This window comes from Diaphorina citri, unplaced genomic scaffold, assembly GCF_000475195.1.
Source record: "Diaphorina citri unplaced genomic scaffold, Diaci psyllid genome assembly version 1.1 scaffold1614, whole genome shotgun sequence".
Classification (NCBI taxonomy): Eukaryota; Metazoa; Arthropoda; class Insecta; order Hemiptera; family Psyllidae; genus Diaphorina; species Diaphorina citri.
In genome coordinates, this window is record NW_007379040.1 from 1,266 (window position 1) to 20,604 (window position 19,339).

The following is a 19,339-nucleotide window of genomic DNA, read 5'->3' on the forward strand; positions in this document are numbered from 1 at the left end:
AATTAGTACCAAAACCACACTCATACTAATAAAACCCTCCACCACTAAAAACTACAGCTGATTCATTAATCTCATCAGCTAGACATAACTCTGGTTAACAATACTGAAGTCGTAGAGATCAATAAATTGTGACGTCAATTTGGACACAAACAGTAGATTCGTAGAAGCTTAACTCATCATTTAGGGCTGTACAGCCCCTACACCTAAGCCTCGGATTAAGCAGACACAAACAGTGCTCAAAGACCAGTTTTTTCTCCAATTTTACATCATAACTTGGCGGTGATTAGGGGAAATCCCATTAACCAAACGAGTCAAAGGCTTAGGTGTAGAGGCAAACAGCCCTAAAGGATGAGTTCAGCTTATAAAAATCTACCATAAATTAACCAAATCCAATGTCCAATATGAATCTCAACTAAAGTAGCCCAATATGACCCTCCACCAAAAGGAAGATGTCGAAACTTACCACATCCGGCGTGCTGGCGCCGTCGTGAGAGGCCGAGTCCGCGTTACTCCGACCGTCATTTCCATTGGTCGTTCCGCCCAGCTCAGGTAACGGCTTGGTCGAATCCCGCTCGTCAATGACGAGGTCGATCGGCATTTTGCCTTTTAAACAACTGATGTATCGGTGACAGAAGTTATCACATAGTTCATGAACCTGCAAAACGAACAGAGAGGGGCGAATGTTAGTAGATTCCAGAATGGGAGGAATGAAGAAGAAATGGATATTAGGGAAATAGGTGACATATGTACATATTTACGGTCAAACTTTCTTAACTTGGCGGGGCGGAGCTCTACCGCTCCCCTTGATTAATTTTAATAATAATCTGGGGGAAAGGAGCAGGAAATCTGGGGAAAGGAGCAGGAAAAATCACAATGCAGCGTAATCTATGTTAACCATGGTTCATATCATCATTATGATCAATTCAATAGTTAAATAATAGTAATGAAAATCCAGTAATAATCAAGGAAAAATCACACACAAATATGACGATGACGTTCTCGCCTATCATTCAACATTGTGGTACAATCTCTCAAACCTCATCGTCAGTAAATAGTACTTACAGTACCGAGATATGAGAGATTGAACGATCAAACACACTACAGCTGTTCCAACGCTCAATTGTGATGTTAGTTTTATTGACACATCCTCAAGAATGACACTTGTGCTCATGTTGTGGGTTTTTATGTTGCCACAGAATGTTTTTCTAAACCCGAGGAATATGATTTATGTACTAAATATTGATATCCACATTAAATAATCACATGGTAACGATCTTGTTTTCTCGTTTCAGCATCTTGGAGAGGTAGATAGCTGCACCTGTGCGTTCTATTAATATGTTAGCACGGTAATACATTATGCACTCTTGAGTGGCAGGTATCCATTGGGCGGAGTTCATGCCCCTAGACATTCTCTCCCACCCAACCTGAGTAAGACATTATTAAAAGGCCAAATATTAAACCAACACAAGGACAGCATTAAGCAGAAAGGAACCATCCATAAGGGGAATTGCCTTTTGGATGGTTCTGTAGGACACTGCATACCTTTAAAACCCAAAAGCACTCACTTGATATTAAAAGGCCAAATTTTTAAACCAACACATAAGGACAGCATTAAGCAGGAAGGAACCATCCATAAGGGGAATTGCCTTTTGGATGGTTCTGTAGGACACTGCATACCTTTAAAACCCAAAAGCACTCACTTGATCCGCATTATTTTTCCATTTCCTTATAGGTATTCTATTCTATTTGAATATCTCACAAATTGAAACTTTTGAACAAATGACCATGTTGTTCAACACTTGGATTATATTTAATAGAACACAATGGAATTTATACCATGTTTACACGGGATTTCTCTAACGTTTAGTGTACCACTATCACTTGGCACTAAGTTCCTACTATTCTACGCATTTCCATTCATAAAAAAAAGAATAATCACAAGGGGAAAAAAGCAATTCTGTGCTGGCTGTGTATAAATGAATGAAATATTCGAATTAATCAAATATTCATCATAATCAAGGCTCCGTGCGATGTGTGGTTTTTATGATATTTTATGTTAATTAATTACCTAATTATCGTTTTATTGTTTTCAGTTTTATGAGTTCTAATTGAGCCATTAAGTTAGCTTAATGGTATTTTGATGTGCGTGTAGTGTGTTGGTTGGTTGAGTGTTATCGACTGGAAGGAGTTGAGATTTTATGATCCAAGGGAATGGGTTCATGATTTCATTAGTCGCAGGTACTGTTGTACAAGAGCTCTTGGAAGTGGCTATACTCTGGAGAAAGTCAGCTTACAGGACTGACCGACTGATTCATAAGGGAAGAAACCCACCAAACCAAAGTCATCTTGGTCAACTCTTGTGATTTGGTTCCAAGTGGTCGTTAAGACACCTCCAAAGTCCATCAATAAATCTTTCAGATGACTGACACGAGAGGGTATGTTTTAACCTTTTTCATAGTTAGATCAAGGGGGATATTTGTTACCTCTGGAACTGTGGACAATTACTACAACAATATTCTTTCTGATTGCAAGACTTTGCGTTCTTATAATATAAGATTCATTGGACAACCTTACGATTTAGAATGAGTATTTGGAGACAATACTAGAAATTACAACTAAAGGTAAGTTCAATTCTGCCATAGGGAAGCAATAGGTCTAATGGTGGTTACCTTTTAGATTTTCTCTCAAGAGTTTTCAATGATCATAGGTATTACTAATTTTTATGATATTTGGATTAGTTTCCAGTGAGTAACCAGGTTTATTATACACCCTGTATATCCTACAAGTCCCTAGTATACGCTGATAATTGGACATCAGAACAGAATTGTTTGTTTTAGTGTACACACATACACACGAGTTACATTTGCATATATGTATATTCTAGGTGCATATGTGTGTATTTTTCTGCCTATTTAATTAAAGTTAAATGTAGAGGCAGGTGCAAGCACGATGGACTGTATTTTACTGTTACCTTCATATATAGAGTGATTCAAGTGTCAATCACTGAGGAGCTTATCTTGGATGAAAACCCAGCTCGTGACTCGAGGCAGCGCTCCTTGGCCGTTATCAAGATTCAATATTGTTTACAGCCTGTATACAGTCTTAAATGTACCTGCCTTGCTATCACAACGTGATCTATATCATTATACAAGTCTTCTCCTTCTCCAGCAACAGCAACCATTTCTGTAATTATTATTATTATTATTATTACTCCTACTAAACAAGAAACCCAAAGCACAAACCATTCGCCAGAAAATATTCTTTATATCTGCATATAAGGAAGTGCTCCTACTAAACAAGAAACCCAAAGCACAAACCATTCGCCAGAAAATATTCTTTATATCTGCATATAAGGAAGTGCATTTCTTTTCAACGCAAGAAAACAATAAATTTTCAGCAGAGAAACTTTTCTAAGTCTTCTCCTTCTCCAGCAACAGCAACCATTTCTGTAATAATTATTATTATTACTCCTACTAAACGAGAAACCCAAAGCACAAACCATTCCCCAGAAAATATTCTTTATATCTGCATATAAGGAAGTGCATTTCTTTTCAACGCAAGAAAACAATAAATTTTCAGCAGAGAAACTTTTCTCAGAAAGAAAATAATACAGTTGAAAGCAAAGTTTCTACATCCCGGCATATTCATGGACGTGAATAATTTCACCACGTCGCAATTATTAAAAAACAAAAACTCGCGCATATTATTCCGCTGTCTGGCGAAACTTGAGAAATATACCAACATAAGAAATTATAATAAGTATATAAAGTAGAAGGATATGTTGTGATAACTATACTGGATAACAGGGATGCTGTTCACCAAGGCAAGATAGACCCAAGTACCCTTACACAATAAGAGCGCGGCTCATAAGGACCTTGAAACCAAGATAAATAAGAACCAGAGGAAACCGCTGTCTGGCGAAACTTGAGAAATATACCAAAATAAGAAATTATAATAAGTATAAAGTAGAAGGATATGTTGTGATAACTATACTGGATAACAGGGATGCTGTTCGCCAAGGCAAGATAGACCCAAGTACCCTTACACAATAAGAGCGCGGCTCATAAGGACCTTGAAACCAAGATAAATAAGAACCAGAGGAATGAAATTAATCATAATGAATCGAAGGAATGGAGTTATTTCTTGATAAATAATGTATATTATATGATGATGTAGTTATTGTTCAAACTGTTATAAACATTCATCTTTTAGATTTAAGTGCTCCTTTTGGAATGCTAGGTAATGTACACGATTTTGCCAGGTAGCGGACATTTCCACCAATTGCCAACATCCCCGTAGGAAACATGGCAACCATGCACACCCTGATCCGGAAAACTATCTAACCTAGCAGAGAACTGACATCTATTACACCAAACAAATAAGGAAAAGAAGGAGGAATTCCTAATATGTGTGCCCGTTCTCCTTCCTCTTGGCATTTTGTTTAGAATTTCATCTTCTTCCCTGCTGCTCCCTATGTTGGAAGCTTCGTCTAATATTTATTTTTCAGCAAGATCAGCCGCTGGTCGTAGCCAAAAAATTCCCCTCCTTCGTCTCACACACATCATTTTCCATGTCCGTTTTTGTGCGACCGTTTTTAGCTTTTCGTTCTAGTTGTGTTTTTTTCGGGCTGTCATCAGTTTCGTTCGTTTCCTTTTCTTATTATACTTGCTTTTCTTTTTCTCCAATTTAATTTTCCACAATGACAAATGTTTCGTTGCCAGGAACAGGGATGGATTCGGACCAATCTTTACAACCATCTTGTTTGCTTTATTACTTTCTATTTTTTACTCGTTTTTCTTTTGAAGATGAATTATTGCCTTGATTTGAATTGTTATAAAGGTTATAAATTGATAGGTTAAAATTTGATCATTTAGGACAAGGATTCTCTCACTGTCTTTTCATAATTCCCTTCTCGAGTTTCGTCTACCTCCCAGACTGATGAGACTGAAAAGTTTCTCAGTTTTCCCCTCAGATAATTCCTCCAATCCAATCCTTTTCCAGGCCTGGTGGCTGTTTGTTTTCTTACTGTGAGATGACATCCTGTTGTTATTATGTTAGATTACAACGGCATCGTTTTCATTTCAGCTCCGAGGAAGAAGGGGGATGATCAGGACAAAAGATTGCTCCCTTAGCACATACATTAGCCTTTTGTGTTTACGTTCCCTTTTGCATTTTCCTTTTTTTTTCCTCTGCCACAACTTTTTGTTATGATAATGTGAACCGTCTTCGCGTCTCATGGTATTGTCAATTGATTTTGGCCACAAACAAGTGCTTTTCCTCTTCTCTGACTGGCTTTTGTGTGACACCCTTCTGGTACGAATAGCATTGTTTGGAATGATGTGGGGGATAATGTCCAATATAATTGCAATCAATTGTTTTCTGCTTTTGGGAAAGAGAAAAAAAAATCGGAACGAAGAATAAATGAATAAACCAATTATTATGGAAGGAAAAATAATAATGAAATGTTGAAATAGTAATCCATCAACATTTCCAGACCATAGAAAAAAAAAAACTGATTCAACTTTGACAACCCTCAAAAAATCTGTAATGCAACGACACAAATAATTATTTTTTATTGTTTGTTAATTTTTGCTTATGAATTCAGAAAAAATAATAAAGGACAAAAAAGAAAGAAGAGGAGACATGAAAAAGAAATAGGAAGGGTTAGGAAACGAGTTGTGTCATTTTGCTCAAGCGTGCATAAAATCTACATGTTATTATACCCAACAATAAAAATAACACATGATAATTATTGTTATGGATTAATCCATTCATGTTCCATATTGAATATGTAATTTACAATGTCATCAAGGTTTAACACCCTTATGTCCACATTCATTAAGGTGTGAAATATCAACTTTCAACGGGAAATTTTTGATGAAACTGGAAAAATGGACAGAGCCCATTGAATGATGAAATATGGCATCATCTAAGGACCTAAAAAAGAGACATTTAGTAAATTGTCAAAGAAGACAAAACTTAAGAAAAAGTTAACCACAAAACCCCGCTGTTCCCAGATATAAAATTTCTTAATAGATGAAATCTCTAGTCACATCAACATCAACGCAGAGCATCCCAAGCTTATTCAAAATGGCTAGAATAGCCCATTGAATCATGAAATATGGCATCATATAAGGACCTAAAAAAGAGACATTTAGTAAATTGTCAGAGAAGACAAAACTTAGGAAAAAGTTAACCACAAAACCCCGCTGTTCCCAGATATAAAATTTCTTCATAGATGAAATCTCTAGTAACATCAACGCAGAGCATCCCAAGCTTATTCAAAATGGCTAGAACTCTAAGCAAACGATCATTAGAGCAATTATCTTGAAATTACAGAATATTAAAAAATATTATAATTTCAAGATAAATGAATGCATAATCATGATTGACCGTTGGAATCGTTGACTCTTAGTAGGTTTTGAATAATTTCACACGATCAATCGTCAATTTGAGCGAATCAGAGAGATGGCTGTTTTTTTGCTGCGTTTAGAGAACAACACGAGAAAATATTTAAAGGAACTTGAAAATTATGACAGTTCAATGGAAAATAACCATAGAAAGTTAGAAAAAGGTCCAATCAATAGGTACTACTTATAACTATAGCATACTAGACAGAAATTTTTTCACTTTTAAAAATGTTCGCGGGTAAAATAATGCATGAAAAGTGTAGACAAAAAGATGAAAAAGTTTTATTGCGAGAAAACTGTAATTCAACTTGGAGGTTATTATAACCAGTGATGTAGATAATGATAATGAGCTGTTTTTTTGCTGCGTTTTGAGAACAACACGAGAAAATATTTAAAGGAACTTGAAAATTATGATAGTTCAATGGAAAACAACCATAGAAAGTTAGAAAAAGGTCCAATCAATAGGTACTACTTATAACCATAGCATACTAAACAGAAATGTTTTCACTTGGAAAAATGTTTGCGGGTAAAATAATGCATGAAAAGTGTAGACAAAAAGATGATGTAGATTGTAGATAATGATAATGAAGAAAGAATGAAAGCTGTCATTCGCCTCAAACGTCCAACAGTACGTGGTTGTGGTTGATCTGCTTTCAAACCTATTGATAATGAAGAAAGAATGAAAGCTGTCATTCGCCTCAAACGTCCAACAGTACGTGGTTGTGGTTGATCTGCTTTCAAATTAACATAAATGTCTGGAAGGAACAAAATGGTGATCAAAAAATATACATACAGGTTACACGAAATCATGGATGGCGTTAGGATACAAGGATGACGAGACCGGTTCAAGAGAACCCTTCACCCTAAGGGAGGGAAGTCAGGGCCAGTTACAGCTTAAGCGGGCCCCAGTGCCAATACCAACAATGGACCCTCTAGTGCTAATTAAAATTGGCCATGCTTGCATTTTTTTTTTTTTTAACAAGAATACTCGAGCCGCATTTTCCTTTCCTAATTTCCTTTCTTCTGAAGCTCGTTTCTCCTCTTTTTCCTATGGTTTAGCACAGGCACTATCGCGCCAAAAGAGTTGGAGGAGGGGAAATTCCGAAATGAAAATACAAAATACAACTATACAACTTAGGTGGGTTTTACCTATATAAAGACCTGCTGGTTCTTGGAGACCCCGGGGCAGATGGGGCCTGATGGACCCCCCTATGGACGTCCCTGAGTGGAGTCTCTTTCTGATGATGTTCTTGGATCACAGATGAGACTTGAGTTTCATTTTGAATAACATAATAGGTACATTGTTTGATTTGATATCTAACCTTTCAAAATTCTTTCAATAAATTTTATTTGTGCCCAAGATGTTCAAAATCTTGAGAAAAATTGAAAATAGGAGACATCCAATGAAAAGAATGATACGACTATCAACGCAAATATTAAGCATGGTCTTTTTTGAGATCATTGTAAATTACAGAAGGCACTCTTCAATTCGAATCGCTGAAGTGGTCGGAGGTATCCATGAAAATCCCATACCTATTTGTCTTAGGAAGTCTTTCAATAAATTTTATTTGTGCTCAAGATGTTCAAAATCTTGAGAAAAATTGAAAATAGGAGACATCCAATGAAAAGAATGATACGACTATCATCGCAAATATTAAGCATGGTCTTTTTTGAGATCATTGTAAATTACAGAAGGCACTCTTCAATTCGAATCGCTGAACTGGTCGGAGGTGTCCATGAAAATCCCATACCTATTTGTCTTAGTAGAAAGTGAAGAAAGTGGAATCCAACAAGCAAGTCAATAGAATAAACGAGTCAACTAAAAAGAAAAGTAGTACTTCAAGTAATCAATTCAAAAGAATTGTAAATTACAGAAGGCACTCTTCAATTCGAATCGCTGAAGTGGTCGGAGGTATCCATGAAAATCCCATACCTATTTGTCTTAGTAGAAAGCGAAGAAAGTGGAATCCAACAAGCAAGTCAATAGAATAAACGAGTCAACGAAAAAGAAAAGTAGTACTTCAAGTAATCAATTCAAAAGAGAGCAAGAAGATACAAGCGGAAGCTTACGATAAAGAAATTGCAACTAAATGTAATGTAATCAACACCCGAGTAGGAGAAGTGAAAGAAACTGTCAAAGAATATAAAATATATGAGAGGAATCCTCGAGTAGTAGAACAAGTTTGGTGATTCTAGTATCTAATTTGTCAAGCCTATTACAGTTCAGCAGTAACTAAACTTTGCGTAGTCTTACAAAGGTTTCTTTCGTATGTCCTCTCCTTAATGGCAATAAATAATTTTACCGTCGCGTCATCTTTATTAGATCAATTTGAAGCCCGCCTTATAAGCGCTAAGTCGCGGGATCGATTTCCGCCGAGGACGGACGTCATTTTAATCAGATAAGGTTCGTTCTCGGAACCGCAGACTTTCTCCTATCCTGTCCTTCTCTCTTCGCTTTCGAGACAAGACCCCCGTTTGGGAACGGCTTAATTGAACCACAGCCCACTCACAAGTTGACAAAACTTTAGTAGCGTCAAGCGACAGATCCCTATCCTTAATTAACAATTTGTTATCGCCGGAATAGTCGAGATCTGTACACCAATTCTAACGAAGCCACATTGTCATAATGTGCCAAGCAATATTAGATGGTTGGACTTTGTTACTCTATTTATTCAAAGTCCAAATGATATTCACATTGCGTTCACGAAACAAACATTTCAACTGAGCAAAATAAGGTGTCCAAAAGCATTTGAGACAATGCTTCTAATACCAGACATTATACATGCATTTTTACCGTGAAGTGTAAACCAGAAACTTCAACACACCCTGTATAACTCCAATATACCTTCCAGTAAGAAGCTTGTAGAGTCTTTACTTCACATTGCGTTCACGAAACATTTCAACTGAGCAAAATAAGGTGTCCAAAAGCATTTGAGACAATGCTTCTAATAGCAGACATTATACATACATGCATTTTTACCGTGAAGTGTAAACCAGAAACTTCAACACACCCTGTATAACTCCAATATACCTTCCAGTAAGAAGCTTGTAGTTTGGTTTACAGAGAGGAGAGAGAATTAATTGCAACTTAAAATGGCATTATTTCACTATTCATTTAATTTCATGATTGAGTATGATTGTTTTTATTGAACCGTTGACTGTTACGTGTGGTCCTTGTAGCAAGTGCATGTGCCAGCGTTCCAATATTGCAGAGTTTTGAAAGTTCTTGTGAGAAATCGTGTATTCTTGTATTTGTTTGTAACTAGTGGAACTGCCAAGTCGACCTTACGCTCCACCGAATAGCATTGTTTGGAATGATGTGGGGGATAATGTCCAATATAATTGCAATCAATTGTTTTCTGCTTTTGGGAAAGAGAAAAAAAAATCGGAACGAAAAATAAATGAATAAACCAATTATTATGGAAGTAAAAATAATAATGAAATGTTGAAATAGTAATCCATCAACATTTCCAGACCATAGAAAAAAAAAAAACTGATTCAACTTTGACAACCCTCAAAAAATCTGTAATGCAACGACACAAATAATTATTTTTTATTGTTTGTTAATTTTGGATAGTATTGTTCGGAATAATCGGAATGATGTGGGGGATAATGTCCAATATAATTGCAATCAATTGTTTTCTGCTTTTGGGAAAGAGAAAAAAAATCGGAACGAAGAATAAATTAATAAACCAATTATTATGGAAGGAAAAATAATAATGAAATGTTGAAATAGTAATCCATCAACATTTCCAGACCATAGAAAAAAAAACTGAATAAATGAATAAACCAATTATTATGGAAGGAAAAATAATAATGAAATGTTGAAATAGTAATCCATCAACATTTCCAGACCATAGAAAAAAAAACTGATTCAACTCTGACAACCCTCAAAAAATCTGTAATGCAACGACACAAATAATTATTTTTTATTGTTTGTTAATTTAAGTAGAAGGATATGTTGTGATAACTATACTGGATAACAGGAATGCTGTTCACCAAGGCAAGATAGATCCAAGTACCCTTACACAAACTATACCCCTTGAAAATAGGAAACAATATAAGAGCGCGGCTCATAAGGACCTTGAAACCAAGATAAGAACCAGGAATGAAATTCATCATAAATGAATCGAAGGAATGGAGTTATTTCTTGATAGATAATGTATATTATATGATGATGTACAAACTGTTATAAACATTCATCTTTTAGATTTAAGTGCTCCTTTTCGAATGCTAGGTAATGTACACGGTTTTGTCAGGTAGCGGACATTTCCACCAATTGCCAACATCCCCGTAGAAAACATGGCAACCATGCACACCCTGATCCGGAAAACTATCTAACCTAGCAGAAAACTGACATCTATTACACCAAACAAATAAGGAAAAGAAGGAGGAATTCCTAATATGTGTGCCCATTCTCCTTCCTCTTGGCATTTTGTGTGATGATGTAGTTATTGTACAAACTGTTATAAACATTCATCTTTTAGATTTAAGTGCTCCTTTTCGAATGCTAGGTAATGTACACGGTTTTGCCAGGTAGCGGACATTTCCACCAATTGCCAACATCCCCGTGGGAAACGTGGCAACCATGCACACCCTGATCAGGAGAACTATCTAACCTAGCAGAGAACTGACATCTATTACACCAAACAAATAAGGAAAAGAAGGAGGAATTCCTAATATGTGTGCCCATTCTCCTTCCTCTTGGCATTTTGTTTAGAATTTCATCTTCTTCCCTGCTGCTCCCTATGTTGTAAGCTTCGTCTAATATTTATTTTTTCAGCAAGATCAGCCGCTGGTCGTAGCCAAAAAATTCCCCTTCTTCGTCTCACACACATCATTTTCCATGTCCGTTTTTGTGCGACCGTTTTTAGCTTTTCGTTCTAGTTGTGTTTTTTCGGGCTGTCATCAGTTTCGTTCGTTTCCTTTTCTTATTATACTTGCTTTTCTTTTTCTCCAATTTAATTTTCCACAATGACAAATTTTTCAGCAAGATCAGCGCTGGTCGTAGCCAAAAAATTCCCCTCCTTCGTCTCACACACATCATTTTCCATGTCCGTTTTTGTGCGACCGTTTTTAGCTTTTCGTTCTAGTTGTGTTTTTTCGGGCTGTCATCAGTTTCGTTCGTTTCCTTTTCTTATTATACTTGCTTTTCTTTTTCTCCAATTTAATTTTCCACAATGACAAATGTTTCGTTGCCAGGAACAGGGATGGATTCGGACCAATCTTTACAACCATCTTGTTTGCTTTATTACTTTCTATTTTTTACTCGTTTTTCTTTTGAAGATGAATTATTGCCTTGATTTGAATTGTTATAAAGGTTATAAATTGATAGGTTAAAATTTGATCATTTAGGACAAGGATTCTCTCACTGTCTTTTCATAATTCCCTTCTCGAGTTTCGTCTACCTCCCAGACTTTTTTACTCGTTTTTCTTTTGAAGATGAATTATTGCCTTGATTTGAATCGTTTTAAAGGTTATAATTTGATAGGTTAAAATTTGATCATTTAGGACAAGGATTCTCTCACTGTCTTTTCATAATTCCCTTCTCGAGTTTCGTCTACCTCCCAGATTTACTCGTTTTTCTTTTGAAGATGAATTATTGCCTTGATTTGAATTGTCATTTAGGACAAGGATTCTCTCACTGTCTTTTCATAATTCCCTTCTCGAGTTTCGTCTACCTCCCAGACTGATGAGACTGAAAAGTTTCTCAGTTTTCCCCTCAGATAATTCCTCCAATCCAATCCTTTTCCAGGCCTGGTGGCTGTTTGTTTTCTTACTGTGAGATGACATCCTGTTGTTATTATGTTAGATTACAACGGCATCGTTTTCATTTCAGCTCCGAGGAAGAAGGGGGATGATCAGGACAAAAGATTGCTCCCTTAGCACATACATTAGCCTTTTGTGTTTACGTTCCCTTTTGCATTTTCCTTTTTTTTTCCTCTGCCACAACTTTTTGTTATGATAATGTGAACCGTCTTCGCGTCTCATGGTATTGTCAATTGATTTTGGCCACAAACAAGTGCTTTTCCTCTTCTCTGACTGGCTTTTGTGTGACACCCTTCTGGTACGAATAGCATAGCAAAGCATCTACTAATATAGTTATGCACCAAACCTGCCGACAGTTTAACGTTCCAATCGAATTAAACCTGACACACAATAGACCTGTAGACAAACACATACCAGGTCATAGACATAAGCAAAGCACCTACTAATATAGTCATGCACCAAACCTGCCGACAGTTTAACGTTCCAATCGAATTAAACCTGACACACAATAGACCTGTAGACAAACATGAATTTTATGATCAAATCAAATTCGAATCTATTAATAAAATTGGACTTGTTTTAACACATGCACGCGTTCTGGGGAGCTTGAACTCCTATAGGACACTGTAGTAGAGTAGACAAATTGTGTGACTATTGACACAGCTCGAATATCAATTAGAATCGGGAGACTGATTTGATTGCTAGCATGTACTCGTAATGGTGACAATGCGAGGATGACACTGACTTAAATGAGATAGCAAGATGTCATTCAATAGAAACGATGTGTTCTGGTGCTTCCTAGTTGAGTTTCTTCCTTCTACTGATTTGATTGCTAGCATGTACTCGTAATGGTGACAATGTGAGGATGACACTGACTTAAATGAGATAGCAAGATGTCATTCAATAGAAACGATGTGTTCTGGTGCTTCCTAGTTGAGTTTCTTCCTTCTGTGAATGAGATATTGGGACTCGATAATTGTTCTCCAGTGTGGATGGTAATGGGTCTGTGGATCCAAGAGGTGCCATCACGTGATGTTAACATTCACATGTTCATATACACATATGGGCAATTTGGTGAATGGAAATGTTTGGTGTATCGTCTTGGCGGTAATTGGTTTTTGGCAGGATAGTAGCTATCGCTTGTCTATTGTAGAACATTACTATAGCATTATTAGTTGAATGAGATGTTAATACTAGACTTATTTTGTTCATAATAATACCAACCTCAGTGGTGCAGTTGTTAACGCGTTGGACTTTGGATCTGGAGGTTGGTGGTTCAAGTCCAAGTCATGTCATGAAATTTATCTAGGTGAAATAATCAGGGAACGATGTTTGTGACAAGCATTTAAATATGCTTAACACAATTAGAATTCCTTTTATTTTGTTCATAATGTGGACGTTGCGAATCGGGACTATGGTTTTGGGGTTGTGATTCTGAGATAGGCCTCCTTATTTATGGTTTTGTGTACTGACAACTAAGATAGGCCTCCTTATTTACCAGGCGAAATTTAATTGAATCACGATATTAAACCAATTCGAATTATATCGTACTTGTTAGTAATTCTGGCCTAAGGTATGCCAGATTTGATTATGTAGGGATACATGGGGTTGTTTATATTGGTGTGAACCGTTTTGTTCACATGGATTAGTACGTTAAACATGTTAATCCTAGTCAAAATATTAGCCTACAATGTAGCAATGTATTTTGTATTTACAAGTACATATTTTGTATTTTGTTCTACTACCAGGCGAAATTTAATTGAATCACGATATTAAACCAATTCGAATTATATCGTACTTGTTAGTAATTCTGGCCTAAAGTATGCCAGATTTGATTATGTAGAGATACATGGGGTTGTTTATATTGGTGTGAACCGTTTTGTTCACATGGATTAGTACGTTAAACATGTTAATCCTAGTCAAAATATTAGCGTAGCCCTAACTCCTTGATCCTTCTCATCTCACATTGTTTTCAAATTGTGAAAGGACATGGTTTAGAATTCCTAGTAGATGAGCAACATGTAATAATGTCACATATGAACAAATTGGGTTGTTAAATGACCCAATGATTTGTTGGCTTTGTTTGTATCATGCATTTAACTTGCAATGCCTTCATTATTATCAAAGGATTCATTAATATTATCATAAACAATATTAGTAATATTTTTCAAAGTGTTAACTGCTAGCCAAAGGATTCTTCCAATACAATCTATCCTGTCAGTATCCTAAATATATACAGCCCCTTGTGTAACTGACTCACTCATACTAATTCTAACCCACTTCTAGATGAGCTAGGACGATGCGGTAAGACTGATTTGATTGCTAGCATGTACCTACTCGTAATGGTGACAATGCGAGGATGACACTGACTTAAATGAGATAGCAAGTGCATCTGATGATGTCATTCAATAGAAACGATGTGTTCTGGTGCTTCCTAGTTGAGTTTCTTCCTTCCCAAAGACTGACGTTTTTCATCTTTCCTAAAGATACAATTTATCTATACAACAAACAGCATACCCTGTACATGGCGATAAACATAGGTAAGAATTTCATTTATTGAAAACTTGAACAATTGACGAAGTTTTAGGCCAGAATTGTTTGTTACGCGTCTCACGTACAAGAAGTTAGTTTTAACTATCAGTGTTTCATACTAGTGGTCCTGTTTTACAGGGTAACACCAAGATTCAGCAAACAAGAATTTCCTCAAGATTTATCAAAACACGTGTCACCCTGTATATTAATGAATTAAAATAAAACGGTTAATACTCAAGATTCAGCAAACAAGAATTTCCTCAAGATTTATCAAAACACGTGTCACCCTGTATATTGTATATTAATGAATTAAAATAAAAAAGTTAATACATCAGAACCGAAAACCTCTTGAAACCCAAGGAAAGGTTACAAATTTGTTCTCTCGCTTTCATATCACAGAAGCGTTTGACATTTTGTCATCACACCAGAACCGAAAACCTCTTGAAACCCAAGGAAAGGTTACAAATTTGTTCTCTCGCTTTCATATCACAGAAGCGTTTGACATTTTGTCATTACCTACACCAGAACGGAAAACCTCTTGGAACCCAAGGAAAGGTTACAAATTTGTTCTCTCGCTTTCATATCACAGAAGCGTTTGACATTTTGTCATAATTTCGTGGAATTAATTTCTTGTTCACATAGATAAAGTGCATTGTAACCGAATCCACAGCGGCATGGCGTTACCAGCACATTCCCCACATCAAGTTTACTTCTCAGTTCACATAGATAAAGTGCATTGTAACCGAATCCACAGCGGCATGGCGTTACCAGCACATTCCCCACATCAAGTTTACTTCTCAATCCTGTCAGTCTGGTATATTTTCATAAATCACTGTTGAGCACCTCTGGAATTTCTTCATATTTTTTCACAATATGTTCATTCTTCCTCTGTCAATCAAGACATCGCCCATGAGATCTTCGTTAGCGTTTTCAGATACTCTCCTGGTGTTTTGGTTATGGGCTCAAACTGTTCCAAGCGTGGATAAGAGTCTTGGTATAAGTTCTTCAAAAGAAACGTTCTCGGATATTTTAATTATCGCGCTGTACTGTAAGGTTTCTCTTGCCTTGTGTTGTGGTTAACCTAGTTTTTAATGTTCTCCTGTGGTTTTTCTTTTGAGAGGTTCATATCGAGACCGCCATCACCAAGACGTAACTTGAGAAGTAAACTTGATGTGGGGAATGTGCTGGTAACGCCATGCCGCTGTGGGTTCGGTTACAATGCACTTTATCTATGTGAACAAAATTCTTTATTATTTACTTCTGTGAACAAAATACTTGTAGAACAAAATACAAAATATGTACTTGTAAATACAAAATACATTGCTACATTGTAGGCTAATATTTTGACTAGGATTAACATGTTTAGCGTACTATTCCATGTGAACAAAACGGTTATAATGTATAATGTTCACACCAATATAAACAACCCCATATATCCCTACATAATCAAATCTACCTTAGGCCAGAATTCGATTAAATTTCGCCTGGAAAATAAGGAGGCCTATCTTAGTTGTCAGTACATCAGAATCACAACCCCAAAACCATAGTTCCGATTCGCAACGTCCACATTATGAACAAGATAAGTCTAGTATTAATATCTCATTCAACTAATAATGCTGTAGTAATGTGCTATGATAGACAAGCGATAGCTACTATCCTGCCAAAAACCAATTACCGCCAAGACGATACACCAAACATTTCCATTCACCAAATTGCCCATATATGTATGTGAACATGTGAATGTTAACATCACGTGATGGCACCTCATGGATCCACAGACCCATTACCATCCACACTGGAGAACAATTATCGAGTCCCAATATCTCATTCACTCAGCAGAGACCAAATATGCCAGCGCGTCTGCCAATGCTCCTACCAATCTACACGTTGTCCTGGGTTAAGATAACCCCGTCAATTAATTATCATCAATTGTGTTTGGGCTCTCTATGCTGGAGGTCTGATAGGATTCGTGAATAAAACTACAGGGTAGAGCGCGAGATTCACGCAGACTTGGACCGTATTCAGGGTGTTCAACTTGTTGAGACTCTGCCCGTCATTTACTCGATCAATGCCTGTTTGCTAACTAATATGCTGGTACATATAATCTTTAGAAAACGATATATATATAATGTGCCAAGCAATATTAGATGGTTGGACTTTGTTACTCTATTTATTCAAAGTCCAAATGATATTCACATTGCGTTCACGAAACAAACATTTCAACTGAGCAAAATAAGGTGTCCAAAAGCATTTGAGACAATGCTTCTAATACCAGACATTATACATGCATTTTTACCGTGAAGTGTAAACCAGAAACTTCAACACACCCTGTATAACTCCAATATACCTTCCAGTAAGAAGCTTGTAGTTTGGTTTACAGAGAGGAGAGAGAATTAATTGCAACTTAAAATGGCATTATTTCACTATTCATTTAATTTCATGATTGAGTATGATTGTTTTTATTGAACCGTTGACTGTTACGTGTGGTCCTTGTAACAAGTGCATGTGCCAGCGTTCCAATATAGCAGAGTTTTGAAAGTTCTTGTGAGAAATCGTGTATTCTTGTATTTGTTTGTAACTAGTGGAACTGCCAAGTCGACCTTACGCTCCACCAAAATGAACAGAAACTTCACCAATGGAACAGAAAACATAAATTGAATTTTATGGCCAAGGTTGAAGTGGTAATAACTGAAGCTTGGCCATTTTCAATTGTAAGAAATTCAAACATGAGCGTTTTGATCACAAGGGGACATAATTATTATCTTAAAACTTACTTTTATATCTGGTATTTTCCTGACAGTCCATTCCATGTTCCTTATTATTGGAAGCATTGTGTTGCTTATTCATTCCATACACGAGAGGGTCTGATCTGCTTCCAAGTTCAAAGCTATGTTTGGCTACCTCAGGTCTGCGCTGGTCAGCTTATTCAGCTCAGGTGTTAACTTACTTTTATATCTCGTATTTTCCTGACAGTCCATTCCATGTTCCTTATTATTGGAAGCATTGTGTTGCTTATTCATTCCACACACGAGAGGGTCTGATCTGCTTCCAAGTTCAAAGCTATGTTTGGCTACCTCAGGTCTGCGCTGGTCAGCTTATTCAGCTCAGGTGTTCCAACACTCTTGCTTTCAGTTCCTTATCTTTGTGTATTTAATCCTTTAATTAATTCGACCATCAAGTTGCTTATAGCAGAAATGTTCACTTTTACTTTTCTCGTCACGATACAGTCGGATTTTGTGTAAGGACCTGGACTTGTGCTTTTCAAGTGAGAACTGTGTTGGTGGCTCGCACTGGATTAGCTTTAGTTCTAGTGTGAGGGGATAGTATTTCACACACTGGTCTGTATTCCACACATTTCATGGTGTTTTTCAATCAATTAATCAGACCCAAACAAAAAATAAGAACAAGTTTGGTGATTCTAGTATCTAATTTGTCAAGTCTATTACAGTTCAGCAGTAACTAAACCAAGGACATCACGGAAATTATCGTTTAGTCATATCTATTTGAACAAGTCATGATTTAGTTTTATTTGATTCAAATGAAGAATTTACTACAAAGTTACTACATGTCCAGTGACTGCTCCATACAAAAGACTGAATATAGAATAGGTAAGTAGTATGAAATGAACCTAATGAGCACACTATTGAAAGCAAAGTTAAAGGCATACTGCGAGATTAAACTAATGAGAACTCGCTGAAATGATTATCAACGAGGACAAACACTTCATTAACAATTACACACCTTGATTACTGAATTAAAAACCACGATTGCTACACTATAATAGTCGATCAACAAGACTTGGGTCCTATGGGCTATGAGGACTTTGCAAATAATATTTCAGAGGATATCAAAAGTAGAACACAACAACTTTATCCTTCATCAACACTGCAATGTGTATCATATCCTCGGGCTAAAATATATCTGAGTACTTGAATACTAGTGTGTACTACAGAACTGTAAAGTCAATCGATTAATACATATTATTATTATTATGTTAAGACGGTCTCTACTTGATCCCTTGTGTGCCACGTCCATTTTAGTTTAGGACTATTGCACTACTACAGAACTGTAAAATCAATCGATTAATACATACAAGCTGTAGTTTAATTCTGCACAAAATTTCTTCTTGAACTGCCTTTTAGGAAAGAAAGACTGAATGAGGGAAAATCACCTCATTCCCCCCTTCTAAAAATCAAGTTATTCCCAAAAGCAATGGTGATTTTACCTTATTTGCAGATAATATGCGGCCAAACAAATAAAAACCCGACTGATCTTTTAGGAAAGAAAGACTGAATTAGTGAAAACCACCTCATTTCCTCCTTCTAAAAATCAAGTTATTCCCAAAAGCAATGGTGATTTTACCTTATTTGCAGATAATATGCGGCCAAACAAATCATGGAAATAAAAAACCCGACTGATTTGCAGTAATTACTAGCACGACAAGCCCATTTCAATGAACAACCAATGCATATTACACATTTGATTACAATGAAACCCGACTGATTTGCAGTAATTACTAGCACGACAAGCCCATTTCAATGAACAACCAATGCATATTACACATTTGATTACAATGAGGATTTTGTTTTTAATATCTGGCGTTCTGGCCGGAAATCGGCCCGTGGCGG

General features: G+C 36.5%; 1 protein-coding gene across 1 annotated transcript in view; it reads right to left on the reverse strand.

Moving 5' to 3' along the window:
• Positions 1-382: 382 nt before the first annotated feature.
• The window catches only part of LOC103516609 (homeobox protein homothorax-like), a 62,496-nt gene continuing 43,539 nt past the window's right edge, over positions 383-19,339 (reverse strand). Inside the window, exon 5 of the mRNA XM_008481583.3 lies at positions 383-655. Within this exon, the coding sequence (XP_008479805.3) occupies positions 413-655 (243 nt within the window). The 3' untranslated portion in view covers positions 383-412. The remainder of the gene's footprint in view (positions 656-19,339) is intronic.